The 18,080-nt window shown below is 58.8% G+C and overlaps 4 protein-coding genes across 9 annotated transcripts in view; 1 reads left to right on the forward strand and 3 right to left on the reverse strand.

Moving 5' to 3' along the window:
* GALNS (galactosamine (N-acetyl)-6-sulfatase) overlaps nucleotides 1-2,125 on the reverse strand; it is a 41,553-nt gene extending 39,428 nt beyond the window's left edge. Inside the window, exon 1 of one of the 2 annotated variants that reach the window (XM_063168195.1) lies at nucleotides 2,044-2,125. In XM_063168195.1, coding sequence (XP_063024265.1) covers nucleotides 2,044-2,052 — 9 coding nt within the window. In that variant the 5' untranslated portion in view covers nucleotides 2,053-2,125. Of the gene's footprint in view, nucleotides 1-1,265; nucleotides 1,369-2,043 lie in introns of those variants that run through there. The other variant, XM_063168196.1, reaches the window with a different exon arrangement.
* Nucleotides 2,126-2,217: 92 nt separating this feature from the next.
* Nucleotides 2,218-5,153, forward strand: TRAPPC2L (trafficking protein particle complex subunit 2L). Of its 2 annotated transcripts, none has more exons than XR_010029419.1 (5): nucleotides 2,218-2,288; nucleotides 3,176-3,348; nucleotides 3,769-3,856; nucleotides 4,058-4,231; nucleotides 4,985-5,153. XR_010029419.1 is itself a non-coding variant. In XM_063168200.1 (5 exons), the coding sequence occupies exons 1-5, from the start codon at nucleotides 2,256-2,258 to the stop codon at nucleotides 5,028-5,030; spliced, it is 420 nt and encodes a 139-aa protein (XP_063024270.1). In that variant the 5' UTR covers nucleotides 2,218-2,255; the 3' UTR covers nucleotides 5,031-5,153. The 2 variants fall into 2 exon arrangements, 1 of the variants encoding a protein (XP_063024270.1); XM_063168200.1 differs by having other exon boundaries at nucleotides 4,058-4,137.
* Nucleotides 5,154-5,732: 579 nt separating this feature from the next.
* PABPN1L (PABPN1 like, cytoplasmic) lies at nucleotides 5,733-10,912 on the reverse strand. The gene is made up of 8 exons (XM_063167579.1): nucleotides 10,893-10,912; nucleotides 10,114-10,291; nucleotides 9,892-10,000; nucleotides 9,410-9,474; nucleotides 8,522-8,628; nucleotides 8,357-8,444; nucleotides 8,110-8,252; nucleotides 5,733-7,477 (listed from the first exon to the last, which is right to left on the reverse strand). The coding sequence occupies exons 1-8, from the start codon at nucleotides 10,910-10,912 to the stop codon at nucleotides 7,438-7,440; spliced, it is 750 nt and encodes a 249-aa protein (XP_063023649.1). The 3' UTR covers nucleotides 5,733-7,437.
* A 518-nt stretch (nucleotides 10,913-11,430) lies between these two features.
* The window catches only part of CBFA2T3 (CBFA2/RUNX1 partner transcriptional co-repressor 3), a 28,793-nt gene continuing 22,143 nt past the window's right edge, over nucleotides 11,431-18,080 (reverse strand). For all 4 annotated transcript variants that reach the window (XM_063168204.1, XM_063168201.1, XM_063168202.1 and 1 more), the window contains 7 exons: nucleotides 17,485-17,666; nucleotides 17,130-17,377; nucleotides 16,946-17,031; nucleotides 16,521-16,722; nucleotides 16,307-16,375; nucleotides 15,964-16,154; nucleotides 11,431-15,151 (listed from right to left, as the gene is read on the reverse strand). In XM_063168204.1, the coding sequence (XP_063024274.1) occupies nucleotides 14,876-15,151; nucleotides 15,964-16,154; nucleotides 16,307-16,375; nucleotides 16,521-16,722; nucleotides 16,946-17,031; nucleotides 17,130-17,377; nucleotides 17,485-17,666 (1,254 nt within the window). In that variant the 3' untranslated portion in view covers nucleotides 11,431-14,875. The remainder of the gene's footprint in view (nucleotides 15,152-15,963; nucleotides 16,155-16,306; nucleotides 16,376-16,520; nucleotides 16,723-16,945; nucleotides 17,032-17,129; nucleotides 17,378-17,484; nucleotides 17,667-18,080) is intronic.

Here is an 18,080-nt window from a genome sequence, read left to right on the forward strand (position 1 = left end):
GGAGCAGGGAACTCTCACACTTTCCCCTGCTGGGTGGGAAACTGAGCACACACAGGATTAAATGATTTATTAACAGGGATTAAAGCACTTGCAAGGAGCCCAGTGCCTTCACTGTTACTCAGAGGCCTGAGGCACACCCAGAGCAAGGAGGAAGAGGAAGTTACACGTGGTTTACTCAGGGTTGTGCAGCTGCACGTCTGAGCCCTCAGTGCCTGCCCTGCTGTCTGTGCTGGGGCCCAGGATTCCACCTCAGCCTCTGCAGGACTGCAAACACAAGGACAAGCCCTGAACTCCAAAGCAGCACTGCAGGAAAAGCCAGAGGAACCTGCCAGAGGCACCACCAGTCCCTGTGCTTATCTGCAGGACTGTGCCTTCACCCTGCTCTTCCTCCTGATCCTGAGGGGTCACACAGCAGGAGAGCCACAATATTCCCATCAGGGCTCTGTGCTCACTGCTGGAAACCATTCCAGGCAGAAGGTTCTGGAAGGGAGCAGCTCAATGGGCACCACAGGTGCTTTGGGAAAGGCAAGGTGTGTGTCAGGTGAGCCATGGATGCATCCAGATCCTCAGGGAACCACCTGGTGCCATCAGATAAGGAAATCACTGCAGAGATGGTTTCTGAGTTAAGGAGCATCCCTGGGATGAGGGATTAAAATGGATCCAATGGATTCACCCCTAAGTTCTTGATTTTTCTGCATCATCAAGGAAGAAAGACAAAAAGCATCTCATGTGGCTCGAACTCCAGAGTCACAGAGGGTGAAGGGAGAAACACAGGGAGAGGTGTTTTTAATGAACATATTAAATAAATCAATATTAATAAATCAATAAAGCTGCAGACAGGAGCCTCATGCTGTACCAACACTTCCAGAGTGGGAGAACCCCTGTCCCAGAGAGATTTCCTCTGGAAAATTACAAATGCCAGCTTGGGAGGGGGAAATAATCCTGAATGGAAAACTGAGATCACTGAGCTTGGGAAACACTCTGAGTCCCAGCTGTGCCCAGTCCCCACCCTGTCCCCAGCCCAGAGCACTCAGGGCCACCTCCAGTCCTTCCCTGGGCACCTCCTGGGGACTCCAGACCTGCCTGGGCAGCCCCTGCCAGAGGCTCAGCTGGCTGGAAATGCAGGGGATTCTCCTGCTCAGGAATGTGGGAACGCCATGGAACAATGGGCACGATGAACTGGCAAAAAGGGAAGGTTTGCCCACCCTCGTGAGCTCCTTGAGCAGCTTCAAACAGCAACAAACACATTTCCACCACAAACACACCTGGAAGGGGACAGGAAATTATCAGGAGAGAAGCAAACTGGGCAGATGGCAGCGACTCGAATGTGTTGGAAATGAATATAATTCCTTATCCGCGTGGCCAAGGGTGCAAAATTGAAAAGATTTGAGTTAGAAATAAATCTGTGATAATCCCTGCCCTTTAATAATTTACTGTCATTTTTTCTCTTCCCAGTTCAGAGAGCAATAATGAGCAGAATTACTTTTCTTGTTTAGTTTTTCAGGAGGCCACCAAGCCCCTCCTTGTGACCAACAATCACCAGGGTAGGAAGGGAGCAAGGCAGGGACACCTGGGGCAGGTGACACAGGGACACGTCCAGGTGGCTTTGGGATGGCTCCAGACAGGAGACCGCACATCCCTGGGCAGCTGTGCCAGGGCTGTGCCACCCTCCATGGGCACAGGCTCTCCTCGCGTTCAGAGGGAACCTCTCGTGGTTTGGTTCGTGGGCAGTGCAGCTCCTCCTGTCCCGGGGCACCCCTGGGAACAGCCTGGCACCGTCCTGTGACACCCACGGGGGCGTTCGTACGGATTGATGGGACCCTGTCAGCCGGACCTTCCCCGAACGGACCCGCCCGGCTCCCGGTGCCCCCTCCGCCGGACCCGCCCGGCTCCCGGTCCCTCCTCAGCCGGACCTGCCCCGCTCCCGGTCCCTCCTCAGCCGGACCCGCCCCGCTCCCGGTGCCCCCTCAGCCGCACAGCGCTCCGGGCCCCGCACACCCGTCCCTCCATGCCACCACGCCGTCCCCGCGGTGCCGCACTCACGTCGTCCATGAGCAGCAGGACGATGTTGGTGGCTGCGGCGGCGGTGCCGAGCAGGGCCCAGCACAGCCCCAGCGGGCCCAGGGCCCAGCGCAGGCCCCGCGGCCCCGGCGCCGCGCTCGCCATGGCAACCGGGCCGCGCGCGCCACGTGACCGCGCCGCGCCACGTGACCCCCGCCGCGTGACCCGGCGGGAGCGGGAGGGGCGGGGCCAAGATGGCGGTGTGCATCGCCGTGATCGCCAAGGAGGTGCGGACAGACACGGGGCACAGCGGGACACGGGGGGACAGCGGGCCCAGATGGCGTCATGAGGCCTGAGTGGGGCCGGGTGCAGCAGCGAGGCGTGAACGGGGAGCGGAGGCCTCAGGTTGAGGGGAACAGGGGTCAGTGGGGTCTGGGGAGGGGTGAGGGGAAAGAGGCCGGGGCTGTGGGGCGGGTGAGGTTGTGGGGCATGGGAAAAGGGAATGGCAGGGTTGTGGGTTGTGGGGCTGAGGGGAACAGGGGTCAGTGGGGTCTGGGGAGGGGTGAGGGGAAAGAGGACAGCTCTGGTTTTGGGGTCTGAGCAGGGCCGGGGCTGTGACAGGTTATGGGGTACGGGAGAGGGGAATGGGCAGGATTTCGGGTTGTGGGGGTAAGGAAAACGGGATTAGTGGGGTCTGGGGAAGGGCGAGGGCAGAGGGGCTGGGCCTTAGGTTGCGGGGTTGAAAACAAGAGATCAGTGGGGTGTGGGAAAGGGTGAGGGGAGAGGTGCTCTGGTCTCAGGGTCTGAGCAGGGCTGGACTGTGGGGTAGGGGAGAGGGGAATGGGCAGGATCCCGGGTTGTGGGGTCTGGATGGGGGTGAGGGAAGCAGAACAGAGCCAGGGGCAGGAGGGCAGCACTGGGGGGAACGGGCAGCCAGTACAGGCACAGTGTGGGGGTGCTCCAGGCCGTCCTGCTGCAGGGACAGAAGGGTTTTCCTTGGCACAGACGGGCACAGGCTCTGCTGGGGCAGGAGAGCACAGAGACCCGAGCCTTGTGTGCTGCCCGTGCCGGTGGTTCTCCTGCCACGGGGACAGCTGTGCTCCGGGAACACAAAGGGTTAACCAGCCCTGGCAGCAGCAGCAGTCCCCAGGCAGTGTGGCTTGCTCTGCTCCAGAATTACCCCCTGTACATCCGGAGTGTCCCCACGGAGAACGAGCTCAAGTTCCACTACACCGTGCACACCTCCCTGGACGTGGTGGATGAGAAGATCTCAGCCATGGGCAAAGCCCTGGTGGACCAGAGGGAGCTCTACCTGGGGCTCCTCTACCCCACTGAAGACTACAAGGTGTATCCTTGTCATGCTTTGGGCCAGGCCTTTGTGGGTTTGGTTTAATCTCAGAATATCCTGAGCTGGAAGGGATCATCAGTCCAACCCCAGCCCTGCACAGACACCCCAGCAACCCCACCCTGTGCATCCCTGAGGGCATTATCCAAATTCTCCTGGAGTTCTGGCAGCCTTGGGGCTGGGACCATTCCCTGGGGAGCCTGGGCAGTGCCAGCACCCTCTGGGGGAAGAACCTTTCCCTGATATCCAACCTAAACCTGCCCTGACACAGCTCCAGCCATTCCCTGGGTGCTGTCCCTGTCCCAGAGAGATCAGCTCAGTGCCTGCCCCTCACGGGGAGGTTCCCCCATGTTTGCTGTCCCTCTGGGCACAGCCCAGCCTGCTTTCTGCTGTGTGGGAGCAGCTCCTTGACCCCTGCCCAGCTACGGCTACGTGACCAACTCCAAGGTGAAGTTTGTCATGGTGGTGGATTCCTCCAACACAGCCCTGAGGGACAACGAGATCCGCAGTGTGAGTGCCCCGGAGCAGAGCAATCCATCAGAATTGATGGATTCACCTCCAGCCTCACTGGGGCTGCCCCTGCCAGCCCCCCAGGCTGCTGGGAACCAGCAGTTGATGGATTCACCTCCAGCCTCACTGGGGCTGCCCCTGCCAGCCCCCCAGGCTGCTGGGAACCAGCAGTTGATGGATTCACCTCCCCTCCCTTTGCAGATGTTCCGCAAGCTGCACAATTCCTACACAGACATCATGTGTAACCCCTTCTACAACCCCGGGGACAGGATCCATTCCAGGTGAGTGCCTTGTCCACGTGGATCTCTGGCACCTTCCTGGCATTTTCAGGGCACTTCTGATGCAACAGGACCAACCTGTGGTGGGCCAGTTCAGGTATGTGCTCTAAGAGCCCTGATGAGACCAGTGGTGTTGGATTGGGGCTGTTCCTACTCCTGAAAAACTGACAGTGTAATAAAAAGTTCTGCTGAATTCTCACTGCTACCTCAGAACTGGGGTTACAAACATTAAGCCAAAAAATGTATCTTTCTGTAAGAAAAAATTACCTGAAAATAGAGGTAATAATCATAATAACCCCCAAACAAACATAGAATTAACCCCAGAACTAACCCCCCCAAAAAAACCAAATAAAAATACAAACCATGATGATAAATCATCAACCAGTCACGCACCAAATTTTACATTCTTGTAGCTTGTTTGATGGTCCTAGAGGTGTTCTGCAGATTTAATAATTGTGAATATTAAAGTGTAATAAGTAGAACAGGTTAGAGTGAACAAGGGCCCTTGTCCAGGGTTTATCCTTGGGTGGGGACAAACATTCAGCACATGGAATTGCTCACCTGTGAGGGTCAGTGTCCCCCATTCCCACTGTAACCTCACAGGGAATTTCAATAAATTGGGAGTTTCTGTTTCTTGGCAAGAACAACTCTGCAGACACAGAGCAGCAGCCAGAATAAGACCTGTCCTTACCTCAGCTTAATTAAAAGTCATTAATCCCTCAACAGCCTGTGGTGTAAAGAGGAAAACCCTGTGTCCAGGCAGAGGCAGGGGTGAGAAAGTGGTTTTGTTGCAAAAGCTGTGCAGAATGAGCTGCTTCCCTTAATAATCTCTGTTTATTCCCCTCTGCAGGGCTTTTGATACCATGGTGAACTCCATGATGATGCAGGTGTGCTGAGCCCCTTCCCACCCCCCTGGGAAACATTCCCTGTGTGCAGGAGCATGCCTGCAGTGCTGTAAATATTCCATTCTGTGTCATAATTTAAATTTCTTCTGTGTAAAATAAACATGACACCTGCAAGGTTTGCCTGGATTTGTACTTGAGCAAACACAAACCACTGCTCAGAGATTCCTGACATGGTTTGGGTGGGAAGGGACACTAAAGCCACCTCACAGGGACATCTTCAGTGTCCCAGGCTGCTCCTGGAACAAGAGGAGCTCCAAGGTCCCTTCCAACCCAAACCTCTCCAGGAGTTTCCCTGCCTGGGCTGATTTCTGGGTGCCTCAGGTGCTGTTAGCACTTTGCACAGTGACTCCCAGCCCAGGTAGAGCAGCTGGAATGAACCCACCCCATCCAGCATGGACTAAGCCATCAGGATTGCACAGCTGCCTGCCTCATCCCAAATTCATCTCCATTAGCATCTCCTCCTCCCCTGCAGCTCCCTGCTGCTCTAATTACAGACTCCCAAATCAGCAGCAGGTATTTATCTGGAATAAAGCACAAATTGCACTGAGAAGCACCCCAGCTCCATCACAGGAGGTGCAGGCACACACAGCTCTGCTGCAAGCACCTCCTCAGTTCAAAGCCACAGAAACCAGCTAAAAATAACAGATCTGCCCAGCCCCAGGGGCCTGGACAAAGCCAGAACTGCACACCAACTTCACACAGCAGGATCATTTATTTTAAAAATAAGTAACAGTTACAAATACTTTCTCAAACAGAACTTAAAGCACATTTTATCAGCAACCACCTGGAATATCATGGGAGGTTCAAGCCTCTCCCACCATCTCCACAAGGCACAGCTGTGCACTGTTATCCACAAACATTTCCAGCTAAAAAATTTGGCTGTTTTCACTCACAGAGATGGCAGCTCAGTGTTGCCTCTTCCACAAGAGAGTCCAAATACCCCAAAGTAGTTTTTTTATTTAAAAATAACCCTCAAAAATGTATAATCCTATCAAACAGAAGCCCTAGAAAAAGCTGGTTTATAGTCTAAGCCTAAGGGTAGCTCAAATCAAGGTCGGTCTCAGCAGCTCTGAGGACAGTATCAACATAACATGAAGAGTTAAGGCCCCAAGCTTTAAAAAAAATCTAGAGATCCTAAAGGGAAAAAAAAAAAACAAACTGGGATTTTTAGCCTGGCAATGCCCCTGAGCTGTGAAAAGCTGCTTTAGGAGTTGGTTGCATCTGCTGCATCTGGGTTAGAGGGATCCTAACCAAGGATCCTGAAAGATTAGAGGGAGAATTACATAATAAAACCCATTTCCATGCAGAACTTCTCCCAGGAATGCTGTCTGCCTGGGTTCCCAGCCTGCCCATTCTAACACAAAGCTTCTCCTTTAAAAACACGGGGCTGCATAAACACAAATCCAGCAGGAAAGGGAAGAGCCAGGACCCTTAACTTGCCTGGTACCCAGCTCCTGTGGTGCTCTTTGGTCCTGAGCCTCCTGCAGGGCTCACACCATCCCCAAAAGTGACTCCAGAGCAGCAGTGGTGATGGGAATGAAGAGGCCAGACCAAAGTGCACCTGGGAAGGTGGTTTTGTAATGCTGCCCTGCAAGAAATAAAGTGAGGAGTTGCCAGCACCCCTGGAGTTTGGAATAAAAGCAGGAGGGAGGGAAGAGGGGTTTGCTGACAGCCAAACTAAAAAAGAGGAAGAATTTTGTGACACCCAGGCCTTGGTTAACTACCACAGAGATGCAGAGGCTCCCAGAGAAACAAGAGATATTTTTTTCCCTGTCCTGGATGTGCAAACACAGCCAGCTAAAAACCAGACCCAAAGCACATCAGGCTTCCCCACAGGAAGGTCACACCCAGGGCTGATGATGGAAAAGCTCCCCAGCAATCAGATCTGGAGCTGCAACCCAAAACCTGCTCCATGGATTTGGGAAAGGAAACAGTCTCTAGGCTCTCAGAAGAAGAGAGGGCTGAGCATCCAGCTGCTGTAGGAAGAGCTGAGGAGCTTCTTGGCCAAGCAGTGGCATGGAGGGCATGCAGTCAGGTAGGAGCCAAACCAAACTCTCCAGGACAGCCTTTTCCATGGGATAAGGAGGAGCCTTGATGGTCTGGGAGAGCTCTTCCCTTCCCAGGACAGAGTTCTCTGGAATGAGCCTGTTCTCCGTGCCAACACAAGGCTCTGGGCAGAGCTGAGGTGGGATGAGCTCTCCTGGGTGCTGGCAGCATGGAGCAGGTCCCATCTTCCCTCCTGCAGCCAGCACGGGGCTCACCAGTAATCCTCACGGCCAGGCAGATGGCATTTTTAAAATTAATCTGGTTTTTGGCTTGGGCAGGCATATTTTTAAATCTCTCCAATCCCATCTCCTCGTTTCAGTCCCATTGGCATCACCAGGCAGTCCAGCCTCTTCTAGTATGGAAAATACCAAGGCAGCAGCCTTGCCCGACCCCTGCACAGGAACAAAAGCAACACCCTGAAGCACAGGGGCACCACTCCCTGCTCCTTCAGCCTTCCAAGGGCTGAGACCCCCCAAAACGAGAGGAGCCCCACAGCCAGGCCCAGCTCTGGGACTGGTCAGGCTGGGACAGTGCAATGCCCACCCACCACTCCCAAATTCCTGCAGGGACAGGTGACAACTCCAACATTCCAGATATTCCTTCCCTCCAGAGCCCTCCTCCATCCTCCCTGGGTGGGAGTGGCACAGCACAGCCCAGCCTGCTGCACACCTGAGGAACACACAGGGGCACAGCACAGCCCACCCTGCTGCACACCTGAGAGCCCACAGGGGCACAGCCCAGCCTGCTGCACACCTGAGAGCCCACAGGGGCACAGCCCATCCTGCTGCACACCTGAGAGCCCACAGGGGCACAGCACAGCCCACCCTGCTGCACACCTGAGAGCCCACAGGGGCACAGCCCACCCTGCTGCACACCTGAGAGCCCACAGGGGCACAGCCCATCCTGCTGCACACCTGAGAGCCCACAGGGGCACAGCACAGCCCACCCTGCTGCACACCTGAGAGCCCACAGGGGCACAGCCCAGCCTGCTGCACACCTGAGCAGCCCCCAGGCCCAGACTCACCTGTAGGTTCTCCCCCTGACCCGGGGCTGCTGCCCATAGGGGCCCCCCCAGCGGCCCAGCCCGCCCCGGGCGTGGAAGCAGCCCCGGTACCCGCCGCGGTCCGTGCTGCTGATGCCGGGCATGTTGGTCCTCTTGGGCAGCACCTGCAGGGCAGGGAGGGGCTGCTGGAGCTGGGGTTCGGCCCACACCAGGCAGGCAGGGCTGGGAATGCGGGGAGCAGCCCCCGGGGGGCTCCCCCAGCTCTCACCTTGATGACACGGCCCCGGAAGATGCTCTCGTCCAGCTCCACCGCAGCCTTGACCGAGCTCTGCTCCTCGAACTCGATGTAGGCATAGCTGTGTGTGGGCAACGGTGTGAGCAGAGCCCCAGGCACACCCTGCAGCCCCCAGCCCCCCCTGCACGCTGCACTGACCCTTTGGGGTGGCCCGAGAACTTGTCACACAGGATGGTGACGCGGTTGATCTGCCCACAGCTGTTGAAGTGAGACTCCAGCTCTTCTGCTGTGCCCCCGTAATCCACCTGCAATGACAGCCCCAGCCCTCAGCTCTCTGATGCCTTGGGGTTCAGCTTTTACATTTTTCAGGTTCTCTGCTGCATGGGGCGTAACTCTGAAACTTCCTGTGAGGTGTTAGTAGGGTCTCTTCACAGGGTGGTTGGACAAAACAATCCCTTCCCAGCTGAGAATCAAGGACAGCCTTACCCCAAAAGCACAAACAGCTGTGAAGGGAAGGGAGCAAGGCAGGGGGTTGAGATTTCATGAGCTGGAGCTGTAACTGGACAGCTGAACCCAATAAGTAGATGAACCAAAACTTATAAAAGTGTAAAAACTTGTGGCTGGGATCCACCTTGGACTCAACCTGGGTGCAGCCCTGGCCAGGCTCTTGTGCTGCCCAAGGTGTGTCCTTTTAAGGCCTTGCAGTAAATACCTATTTTGTCCATTTAGCTTTGTCTGGTCTCTGTTCCAGATCAGCCTCTCAAGGCAGCAGATCCACACCCCAGCAAGGGAGGCAAAGGGCCCAGCTGGCCCCACGCACCCCTCAGCACAGCTCAGCCCCTGCTGAGGGTCAGGGGACCCTCCCAGCTCTGAGTGCCCCCACCTGGAACACAAATCCAACAGACAACCTGCCCTGTTTTGAAGGAACAAGCAACAAGTGGAGGATAATGAGCCACATTCCCAGGCTGGGCTGGGCACAGGGGAAACACCTGGGATGGGAACAGCCAGGCTTTGGGGAGGAGCAGATCCACACCAGGGATTTGGGACACACACCCAGCTGGGCACAGAGCAGGGGCTCCCACTTACATTGCCCACGTAGATGGAACGCTGGTCAGCCTCCATCTTCTCCTTGGTAGTCAGTGGGAAGAGAGCTGTGGAGAGGAGGGATTTGTCATGCACAGAGGGACATCTGTCTGCTCCCAGCACAGCCATCCGAGCTCCTCAGATCCCTGGTCACATCCAGGCGTACCCAAACCCTCACACTGCTGCCTCCTCCTCCACCCCCTTGCCCCTTTTCTTTTCACCGTGACTCCTCTACTAGGGCTGTTGGTACTAAACTCAATTACTTAATTGAATTAAATACAATTAAATTAATTTACTACATCTGGGCCCACACAGGTAGGGGGTTAGAGCTGACAGAACGTGCATTAGCAGGCCTGGAACCCCCCTCACCCACCTTATGTGTCCAGTCCCAGAGAGGCAGAGCCAAATCCTTTGGCTCCAATTGCCACCCTGTGCCCCAGAGGTGTCCCTAGGGAGGGACAAAAGCACCCTGTGACAGCCCATACCTGCTTCTGAGCTCATGAACAGGTGATTGTCAGCTTCCAGCTGCAGCTCCTTCAGCCTCTCATCCTCCTTCTCTATTTCCCGCAGTTTGGCTTTGATGGCCTCCAGCTCCTGCATCCCAAACCAAGAATTTCACAAGCAGCACTCGGAGCAGGGACACCTCAGGTGTAAAAGGGTCCCCATTCCCTTTGGAAAGCCCGTTCCCCGTGCAGGCAGGCACTCACCGGGTCCTGAACATCCTGCTCCTCCTCCGCGCTGTTCCCCTCCTGGGGGCTGGGGTCCGAGCCCTCATCCGCTGCCTTGCACACGGCTGCCACCTCTGCCACGTCCCAGGGCGCCGCCTCCGCTTGCAGGGACGGCGGGTCCTGCCACCAGATCTCCGAAGTGTCCAGGAAGAGAGGACTGGGCAGGAGAGGGGGCAAAAGGCATTGAACCAACAGCCATTTAACGTCTCGGCTAAAGCACAGCCTCCGCCGGGCAAGGGCGTTTCCAGCAGGAGGATGGAGAGGGGACATTAACGCAGCTGCTTCTCTGTGCAGCAAAGCCCCAGCACTGCAAAGGGCAGCGGGTCACACTGAGGGGGCTCCCAGCTCACGGGGGCTGCAGAGGGAACAGGGAAGCAGCTGCCCTAAAGCGGCGGGTAGGCACGGGAACGGGCAGGCAGCACACGGCCACCGGCAGAGCGGCGAGCAGCCACGGCAGAGCCGCACCCTCCCAACCCCCGAGGGGCACGGAGGGACACGCCCTCCCACCCCGGGGAGCGGAGCGCCGCCCGGGCTGCAGCCCACAGAGCGGTGTCCGGGCGGTGCCCAGCCGTGCCCGGGCGGTATCCGGGCGGTGCCCAGCCGTGCCCGGGCGGTGTTCCGGCGGTGCCCGGCCGTGCCCGGGCGGTATCAGGGCATTGCCCAGCCGTGCCCGGGCGGTGTCCTGGCAGTGCCCAGCCGTGTCCCGGAGCCGAGCCCGTCCGGAGGCCCCGCGGCCCCGGCCCCGGCCCCGCACGCACCTGGCCCGGCCCCCGAACATTGCTGCGCGCGGCCCGCGCGAGCGGCGACCACGTGCGGCTCTCCCGCCACCACGAGCGGGGCGAGCGCCCGCGCGCCGCTTTTCACACATCAGCGGCCAATCGGGGCGGGGCGCGCGCCCAGGCTCCGCCCACCGCGGCCGGCGGGGGAACGGTCCCGGGGCCGCGGGTTCGAGACCCGGCAACGCCGTTCAGCTGGGGCGGATCGGGGTGGGCAGGGTCCCGCCGCCCCTCCCATCGCAACGAGCCCGCTGTGGGGCCGGGGCTGCGGCCCACTGGCAGCGCAGGTGCAGCAGGGGGCACCCCAAGGGCGGAGCTGCAGCCACAGGTGTGACACATCTCTCTGAGTGCCCCCAGGACACACCTGAGTTACCCCGCCATGAACGCCCCTCCTTCGCAGTGAGCGCCCCCGGGGCTGTAATGAACCCCCCGAGGCAGGAGTGGGGGCACCGGGCGCAAAGCACTGCCAGGAATGGGGGATGAGGGCACCCAGCACAAGCCCAGGCTACGGAGCCGCTGGTTGATATTAAATTGTCTTTATTACACAGATACAGAGTTAAGAACAGACATAACCTGAATCATAAAGTTTACATCTTTCACAGGTCAAACATACAGTACACTTAGAGAAAGCGGGGAACAGCAAGGGGGGACAGCATGCCGAAGGAAAGTCCTACCACGTCATCTCTCGTCGTGGGCTGGCCCCACGCCTGGCCCGGCCGGGGGCTCTGCTTTCCAGCCCCCCGGTGTCCCCAAGCCGGGGCTGGCAGGGCTCGGCCCCGCACGGGCTCGGGGAAGCGGCCGCCAGGGACGGGGGACAGCGGCACCCCCTCCCCGCCGGGGCCGTGGCGCTCGGTGACACCGGAGGAGCCCCCGGGGCTGCCACCGCACGGGGGACACCCCATCACAGTGCCTGGCACCGGGGGACACAGCGGCATCCTGTCCCCAGCCTCAGAGCCGCTGGGATGCGGAGGGGACCCCGGCAGCCCCCGGAGGAGGAGGAAGAGGAGGAGGAGGAGGAGGAGGAGATGCTGCAGGGGAGTTCGGGGGGCTCTGGCAGTGATGGAGCAAAGGCCAGGCAGGTGTGGGACCCTGCTCCAGCCTCGCCGGGACGCGGCACTTTGGTTTCAGCTGGGATTGTGGGTTGGGAACGAGAGGTTGGAGAGGGGACCCCGAGAGAGCCACGTCCCTCCTGCCACCTCCCAGTGCCACCGCAGCGCCCCGGGCTCTGCCTCCCCGCGGGCACGGGCACCTGCCACACGCTGTCCCCGTGTCCCCGACGTGGCACCCCGTGTCCCCAGGCTGCCCCACAGCACCCGGCCCGGCCAGGCTGTGCCAGCACCACGCTGCCACCTCCGAGGTGCCACCAAAGGGGCACAGGTGCCTTGGTCCCCAGCACCACCATTCCGGAGCAAAGCCCCGGGAAAGCGCCCGCAGCATCACCGCAGCCCCGCGGCCGCTCCGTCCTCCCCGCAGCACAATTCTTTTTTTTTTTTTTTAATTTTTTTTGGGAAATCTGACATTTAAAGCTGTCGTTCTGGTTTGGCCGCCCGTCACCGCCGTGCCCTCCCTCCCCTCCCTCGGCTTTTGGTTTCAATGCAAGGTTCTGTAGGGTAGTTTTATTCTTAATTAAAATTGAAAAAAAATTTAAAATCATTCAAAAAAAAAAGGAAAAAAAAAAAAAAAAGCAAACCAGCAGGGAGCGGAGCGGAAAGGAGAGCAGACCCTGGGGAAGGGATCTCGCCCCCGGTTTCCCGGCGAGGTGGAGGTAGAGAGGCAGAGCCCCGGCAGGAGCGGGGCCGGGGGCGGCGGGGACGGGCAGGGACAGGCGGGGACAGGCGGGGACGGGCCGGACACCCGGGCGAGCAGGGGCATCTGCAATACTCTTATATATTACCTCTTCTCAGGAAACGTAAGAAAAATAGACAATATTACATATGTCACACCATAAATAAAGTGAACAGTCACGGGAGGGGCACCTGGCGAAGCCCCCAGGGTTGGGGTGGGGGGCACAGAAACCACCCAGGGGGTGCAACGAAGTCTTGGGGGGCACAGAAACGTCCCTGGGGTTGGGCCAAGACCTTGGGGTGCACAGGAAACCCCTGGGGGGAGGCACCAAGACCTTGGGGTGCACAGAACCCTCCCAGGAGGATGCACCAAGATCTCGGGGTGCAGAGAAACCTCCTGGGGGGGATGCACCGAGACCTCAGAACAACAACCCTGCGAGGATTCAGAGAGATCTCGGGGTGCACAGAAAGCCCCCGGGGTCTCAGGGTGCACAGAACTCACCCAAGGTGACACACCAAGATTTTGGGGTGCGCAGAGCCCTCCCAGGGGATGCACCAAGGCCTTGGGGCGCACAGAACCACCAGCAGGGCTGGGTGACAGTGGCACAGGGCCGTCACCCTTGGCGTGTCCCAAGCTCTGCTGTGGCCCAGCCCAGCCCTGTGACCGGCAGCACAACCCCCCGGCCCCGAGCCCTGCCCTCCTCTTCCTCCCCTACGGAAAACACACAGGATGGGTTTTGCAAATGCAGAAAAACTACAGCTCCTCTCGATGCCAGGCCCGCTCGGGCCAGCGCCACGGCTCCACGCTTCCTCCTCATCCTTTATTTGGCAAACGTCTCTTATTATTATCACTAGCATCATTATTATTATTATTATGGTTCATTTTTGGACCTCTGCAGACACTATTTACATTCACATTAGCGCACAGCACTGCTGCCTCCGCTCGGAGCTCGGGCTTCCCCTATTGCACTTCCTCCTCCGTGCTGCTCCAGCGAGGCAAGAATCCCAATAATCCACATTGTCCTTGGCCAGGAAGGCGGCAGCGTTCCTTTTCCTTTTCCTTTCCTTTTCCTTTTCTTTTCCTCTTAAAAATCCTTGTGAAACAAATCCAGTGTGGGGTGTGGGAGCAGCCTGGCAGTGAAGGGATGGGGGGTTCCCCGACGGCTTTGGAGAGGGAGAAACCCAAAATCTGTCTTTTAACTTCCTTTTTTTAAAAAATTTTTTAAATTATTCTCTTTTTTTTTTGTTTTTTAATCTCCTTTTTGTTCTCCTTTTCCAGGGTGGTGGCGGGCAGAGGTAGAGATGTGCCAGCTCCGGCTGCGGTTCTCAGCCCCATCTCCCCCTCCCACGCCTTGGGGGTTGGGGTTTTAGTAAAAAAACACCTTTTTTTTTTTTTTTTTGCTTTATTTTAATAGAAATTCTTTAAAGCCCCAGGGGCATGTCCATCCATCCTTGTGGGGAGGGGAAGGAAGCGACAACAGAACGAAACGAACTTTGGCAGTGGAGAGACGTTTGGATCTTCCTTGGTTTTGGATTTCCTTTGGAGCAGAGGTGAGTCTGGTCTGTTCTTGGCTAGCTAGCAAGGTAGTTACAGGTGAGCGTCCGTCACGCGTCGTCTGGTTTTTGGATTTTCCTTTTTTTTTTCTTTTTTTTTTTTTTTTTTTACAATTTCTTACTTAAAGCCAAAGAGTCCGACGTTTTCTTTTTTATTTTCTTTATTTTTTTTTACAAAAAAAAAAAATGGTAAAAAGAAAAAAATAAAAAAATAGGAAGAGAGATATGAAGAAAAGAAGGTTCTTTCCTCCTCCAAGTGAGCCCCTCGGCAGCGCTGATGGGGGATGGCATCGGGCTGGTCTCTCCCCACAGCACTGCTTGGTGATGCTGGAGCCAAATCCCTCATCCAAAGAGCAAAAAAAGAAAAACAAAACCAGCCAAAAAACCCAAAAAATCCCAAACCACAATCCCCCAACCGATAGAAAACCAACCGAAAAAAAGCCAAAACAATGACTGAAGAAAGAACAGAGACCGGTATTTGCCTTAACTCCACTTAAAGCCCAGTTTGAGGATCCGTGAGGATTAGTTGTGAGAGCTAGAGAGGTCGTTTCGGAGGTCACACGAGTCAGTCAGGTAGCTGAGGAAATTGCACGGGGTGCAGTCAGTCAGTCAGCGCGTGGCTCCGGCTCAGCGGGACGCGCTGTCCAGCGGCGCCGGCGTGGCCGGGGTGCCGGCGCGGGACGCGGCCACCGAGCCCGCCTCGCTGGGGCTGCTGGCCACGGCGGGCACCGCGTCGGGCTGGCCCGGCCCGGGCGCGGCGGGGCCCGGCAGCCCCTGCAGAGTCTGCCCGCAGACGTGGTGGTGCTTCTCCCAATCCTTGTGCTGGCAGAAGGAGCCGCAGTAGCGCGCCGTGTTGCAGCCGCTGCACGTCTCGCTCGCCTTCCGCCCGCAGTTCCAGCAGCTCTGCGGGAATGGGAACGTGGACTCAGCTCTGGAGCGTGCACCCCAGGCTGGGCTGTGCACCCTCACCTGGGACTGGGCACTCCATCATCCCAGAGAGTGTGCATTCATCCCAGAGTGTGCACGTCCATCCCAGAATGTGCACGTCCATCCCAGAATGTGCACATCCCTCCTAGTCTGTGCACCCCTGTCCTGGACCATGTACATCATCTCAGAGAGTGCACATCCCTTCCAGTCTGTGCACATCCATCCCAGACCATGTACATCCATCCCAGAATGTGCACATCCATCCCAGAGTGTGCACATCCATCCGAAACTGGGCACATCCATCCCAGACCATGCACATCCACCCCAGAATGTGTACAGCCGTCCCAGAGTGTGCACCCCTGTCCTGGACCATGTACATCATCCCAGAGAGTGCACATCTATCCCAGTCTCTGCACATCCATCCCAGACCATGGACATCCATCCCAGAGTGTACACATCCGTATCAGACCAAGCACACCAATTCTGGACCATGCTCCCCTATCCTGAACCAGGTCCCTCCAATCCCAGACCATACAACCCTACCCTGGACCATGCACAACATCCCAGACCATGCACACCATCCTAGACTGCATCCACATCCATGCACCCCATCATTGCCCACACCCCACATCCCCACCTTGGTGCAGGAATTCCCCTCTCCTCCCATCCCAAGATGCTGCTGCACGCTCCCGTTCCCACCCTTGCACGCAGATGCTGTGACATCAGTGACATGACAAGCAAGGTCCCACACACCAGCACCGCCACCACGCCGTCCCCAAGGTCCCCACCTCGCTCGAGTCCTCCTGCTGATTGATGACGGTGAGGGCATCCTCGGACGCCTGGCGCTTGGCCTCGGCCAGGGCCCGCTCCATCTTGGCGCGCTCGGTGGTGATCAGCTCGTGGGCCTTGCGCTCGGCGTCCGACACGGCCTTCTGCAGCTCGGACATGGCCTGGCGCTTCACCTCGTTCACGGCTTCTTCTGGAAGGCAGCAGCCGAGCGTGGCCGCGGTGTGCCGCTGCCCCGGCATCCCCCTTCCCGCTAAACCACCCCAAATTCCTCCTGCACCGCAGGCACCCCATGAGGGGAGCTGGGCAGAGCCCTGCCAGGGGCTGTGCCCACCCCGCACTCACCAGCCTTCCTCCAGATCTCCTCGGGCATGTACCCGGAGAGCGGCCGCGGCGCGAAGTCCCGGTGAGCGTCTGCCAAGGAGAGAGGGGACGCCCTTAGGAGATGCCATCCCCCGGGAACGCCCCTGCCGGCAGCGCCAGACCCCCGGGAGAGCGGCGCGGGCACCCGGAGCGGGCGCAGCCCCCGCAGGCAGCCCGCGGCCCCGGGGGTCAGTACCTAACTGGGGAGCCTCGGCGGCGGCCGAGGAGGAGGAGTTGTGGGGGCGTGCCGAGGGGGGGCTGCCTTTCTTCATGTCCTCGGCGTCGCTGTAGCGCCGGATCCAGTGGTTGAGCTCCTCGCGATCGGCCTCCTGGCACCGCCGCAGCACCGTCAGCGAGCGCCGCGTCTTCTCCACCATGTCCATGATGCAGTTCAGCAGCTGTGGGGGCAACAGCGGGCGTGGGGAGGGGGCTCTGCCGCAGGCAGCTGGGGGCTCAGTGCCCAGCGCTGGGCAGGGCGATTTGGGCTGTGCCAGGCTGTGCCAGCTCCAGGGTGCCGTGCTGGCTGGGGAAGCAGAGGACGCTCGGGAGGAAACGTCCGTAGGGATTAAGGGCAGAGTGGAAGGACACACAGACACGGGATGGGACAGGGACGCCACTTACGTTGTTGAGGTGCTTCCACTCCTCGGCCCACTCCCGGTCCGTGAGCCGGTGGTCGATCACCTCCTCCTGCCGCGTCCCGTGCACGGCTGCGGGGCAAGAGCAGAGCAGGGTCAGCCCTGCGGGACCCCTCTCCCTTCGGGGTCCCAGCCCCGTTCCCCCCGTGCCCGGGCGCAGCAGGGCTCACCGGCGGGCCGCGGGCGCTCGCGGGGCTCGGGGTGCCGGTAGCTGTCCCGGTAGTGGTGTGCCATGGCCATGTCCTCCAGGCGGTAGTGCTGGGGCAGGGGGGGGCCGGCGGGGGGGTGCCCCAGCCCGTTTGGGGGGTGGCTCAGCCCGTTGCTGGGGCTGTAGCGCTGCGCTGGGCTCATGGTGCACGGCCGCTTGCTGAGGTGCTCGGGGTGCAGGGGGTCTCGGTCCAAACCGTTCTCTTTGGTCCTGGCCGGAGGAGAGGAGGTTGGTCCCCACTGGGCCCCCCGGAACAGCCTCCCCTTTTCAGGGCTGTGCCCCTGAAGGATCCCACACGCCCCTGCCCAGGCTGGCACCTGTCTGGCGTCCTCCTCTTGCCGCTCTCGCCCACCTCCAGGAGCAGCTCGGAGGAGTCGATGGGAGAGGAGGCGTTGGCGTCCAGCAGCAGCTGCTCGTGCTGGGCCAGGTACTGGGCCGGGGTCTGCTTGGCCATGCGGGCGCAGTGCAGCAGCTCCCGCTGCAGCAGAGGCAGGTTGGCCTGCAGAGGGGGGGGTGACAGTCCAGTCCACAGCCCTGCAGCCCCCCCGAGCAGCCTGGCTGTGCCCCCAGCTCGCCATGGGCACGGGGTGCCAGGGGGTGCCCTCCCTTTGGGGTCCTGCTCCATTTCCCCAGGGATGCCAGCTGTGTGCCCAGGGGCCAGGTGGGCTTTTGGGGAATGTGTGTGGCACCCCACAGGGTTCAGACACAGCTTCAACAGATCCCTCCTGCATCCTGGAAGGGACTGCAGAGCATCATCCCTGGGCCAGATCGGCACCTCGGCCACCCTGTCCCCATGACTGCTCCGTGGGGACTGTACCTGTGGGACCCCCACAGCCCCTGTGGCACCCACAGCTGTAAGGATCAGCTGTGAACTCCCCACCCACCCACTGTGTCCCCCCACGGCGCAGCAGCC

This window comes from Melospiza melodia, chromosome 13, assembly GCF_035770615.1.
Source record: "Melospiza melodia melodia isolate bMelMel2 chromosome 13, bMelMel2.pri, whole genome shotgun sequence".
Taxonomy (NCBI): Eukaryota; Metazoa; Chordata; class Aves; order Passeriformes; family Passerellidae; genus Melospiza; species Melospiza melodia.

Excerpts from the sequence above, each read along its gene's own strand:
- TRAPPC2L (XM_063168200.1), top strand. The coding sequence starts at position 2,256 with ATGGCGGTGTGCATCGCCGTGATCGCCAAGGAG. Across the intron at positions 2,289-3,175 it reads TCGCCGTGATCGCCAAGGAG|AATTACCCCCTGTACATCCG; the intron begins GTGCGGACAGAC and ends GCTCTGCTCCAG. Across the intron at positions 3,349-3,768 it reads CCCACTGAAGACTACAAGGT|CTACGGCTACGTGACCAACT; the intron begins GTATCCTTGTCA and ends ACCCCTGCCCAG.
- PABPN1L (XM_063167579.1), bottom strand. The coding sequence starts at position 10,912 with ATGTTCGGGGGCCGGGCCAG. Across the intron at positions 10,001-10,113 it reads AGCAGGATGTTCAGGACCCG|GAGCTGGAGGCCATCAAAGC; the intron begins GTGAGTGCCTGC and ends TTTGGGATGCAG. Across the intron at positions 7,478-8,109 it reads GTCAGGGGGAGAACCTACAG|GGGTCGGGCAAGGCTGCTGC; the intron begins GTGAGTCTGGGC and ends GTTCCTGTGCAG.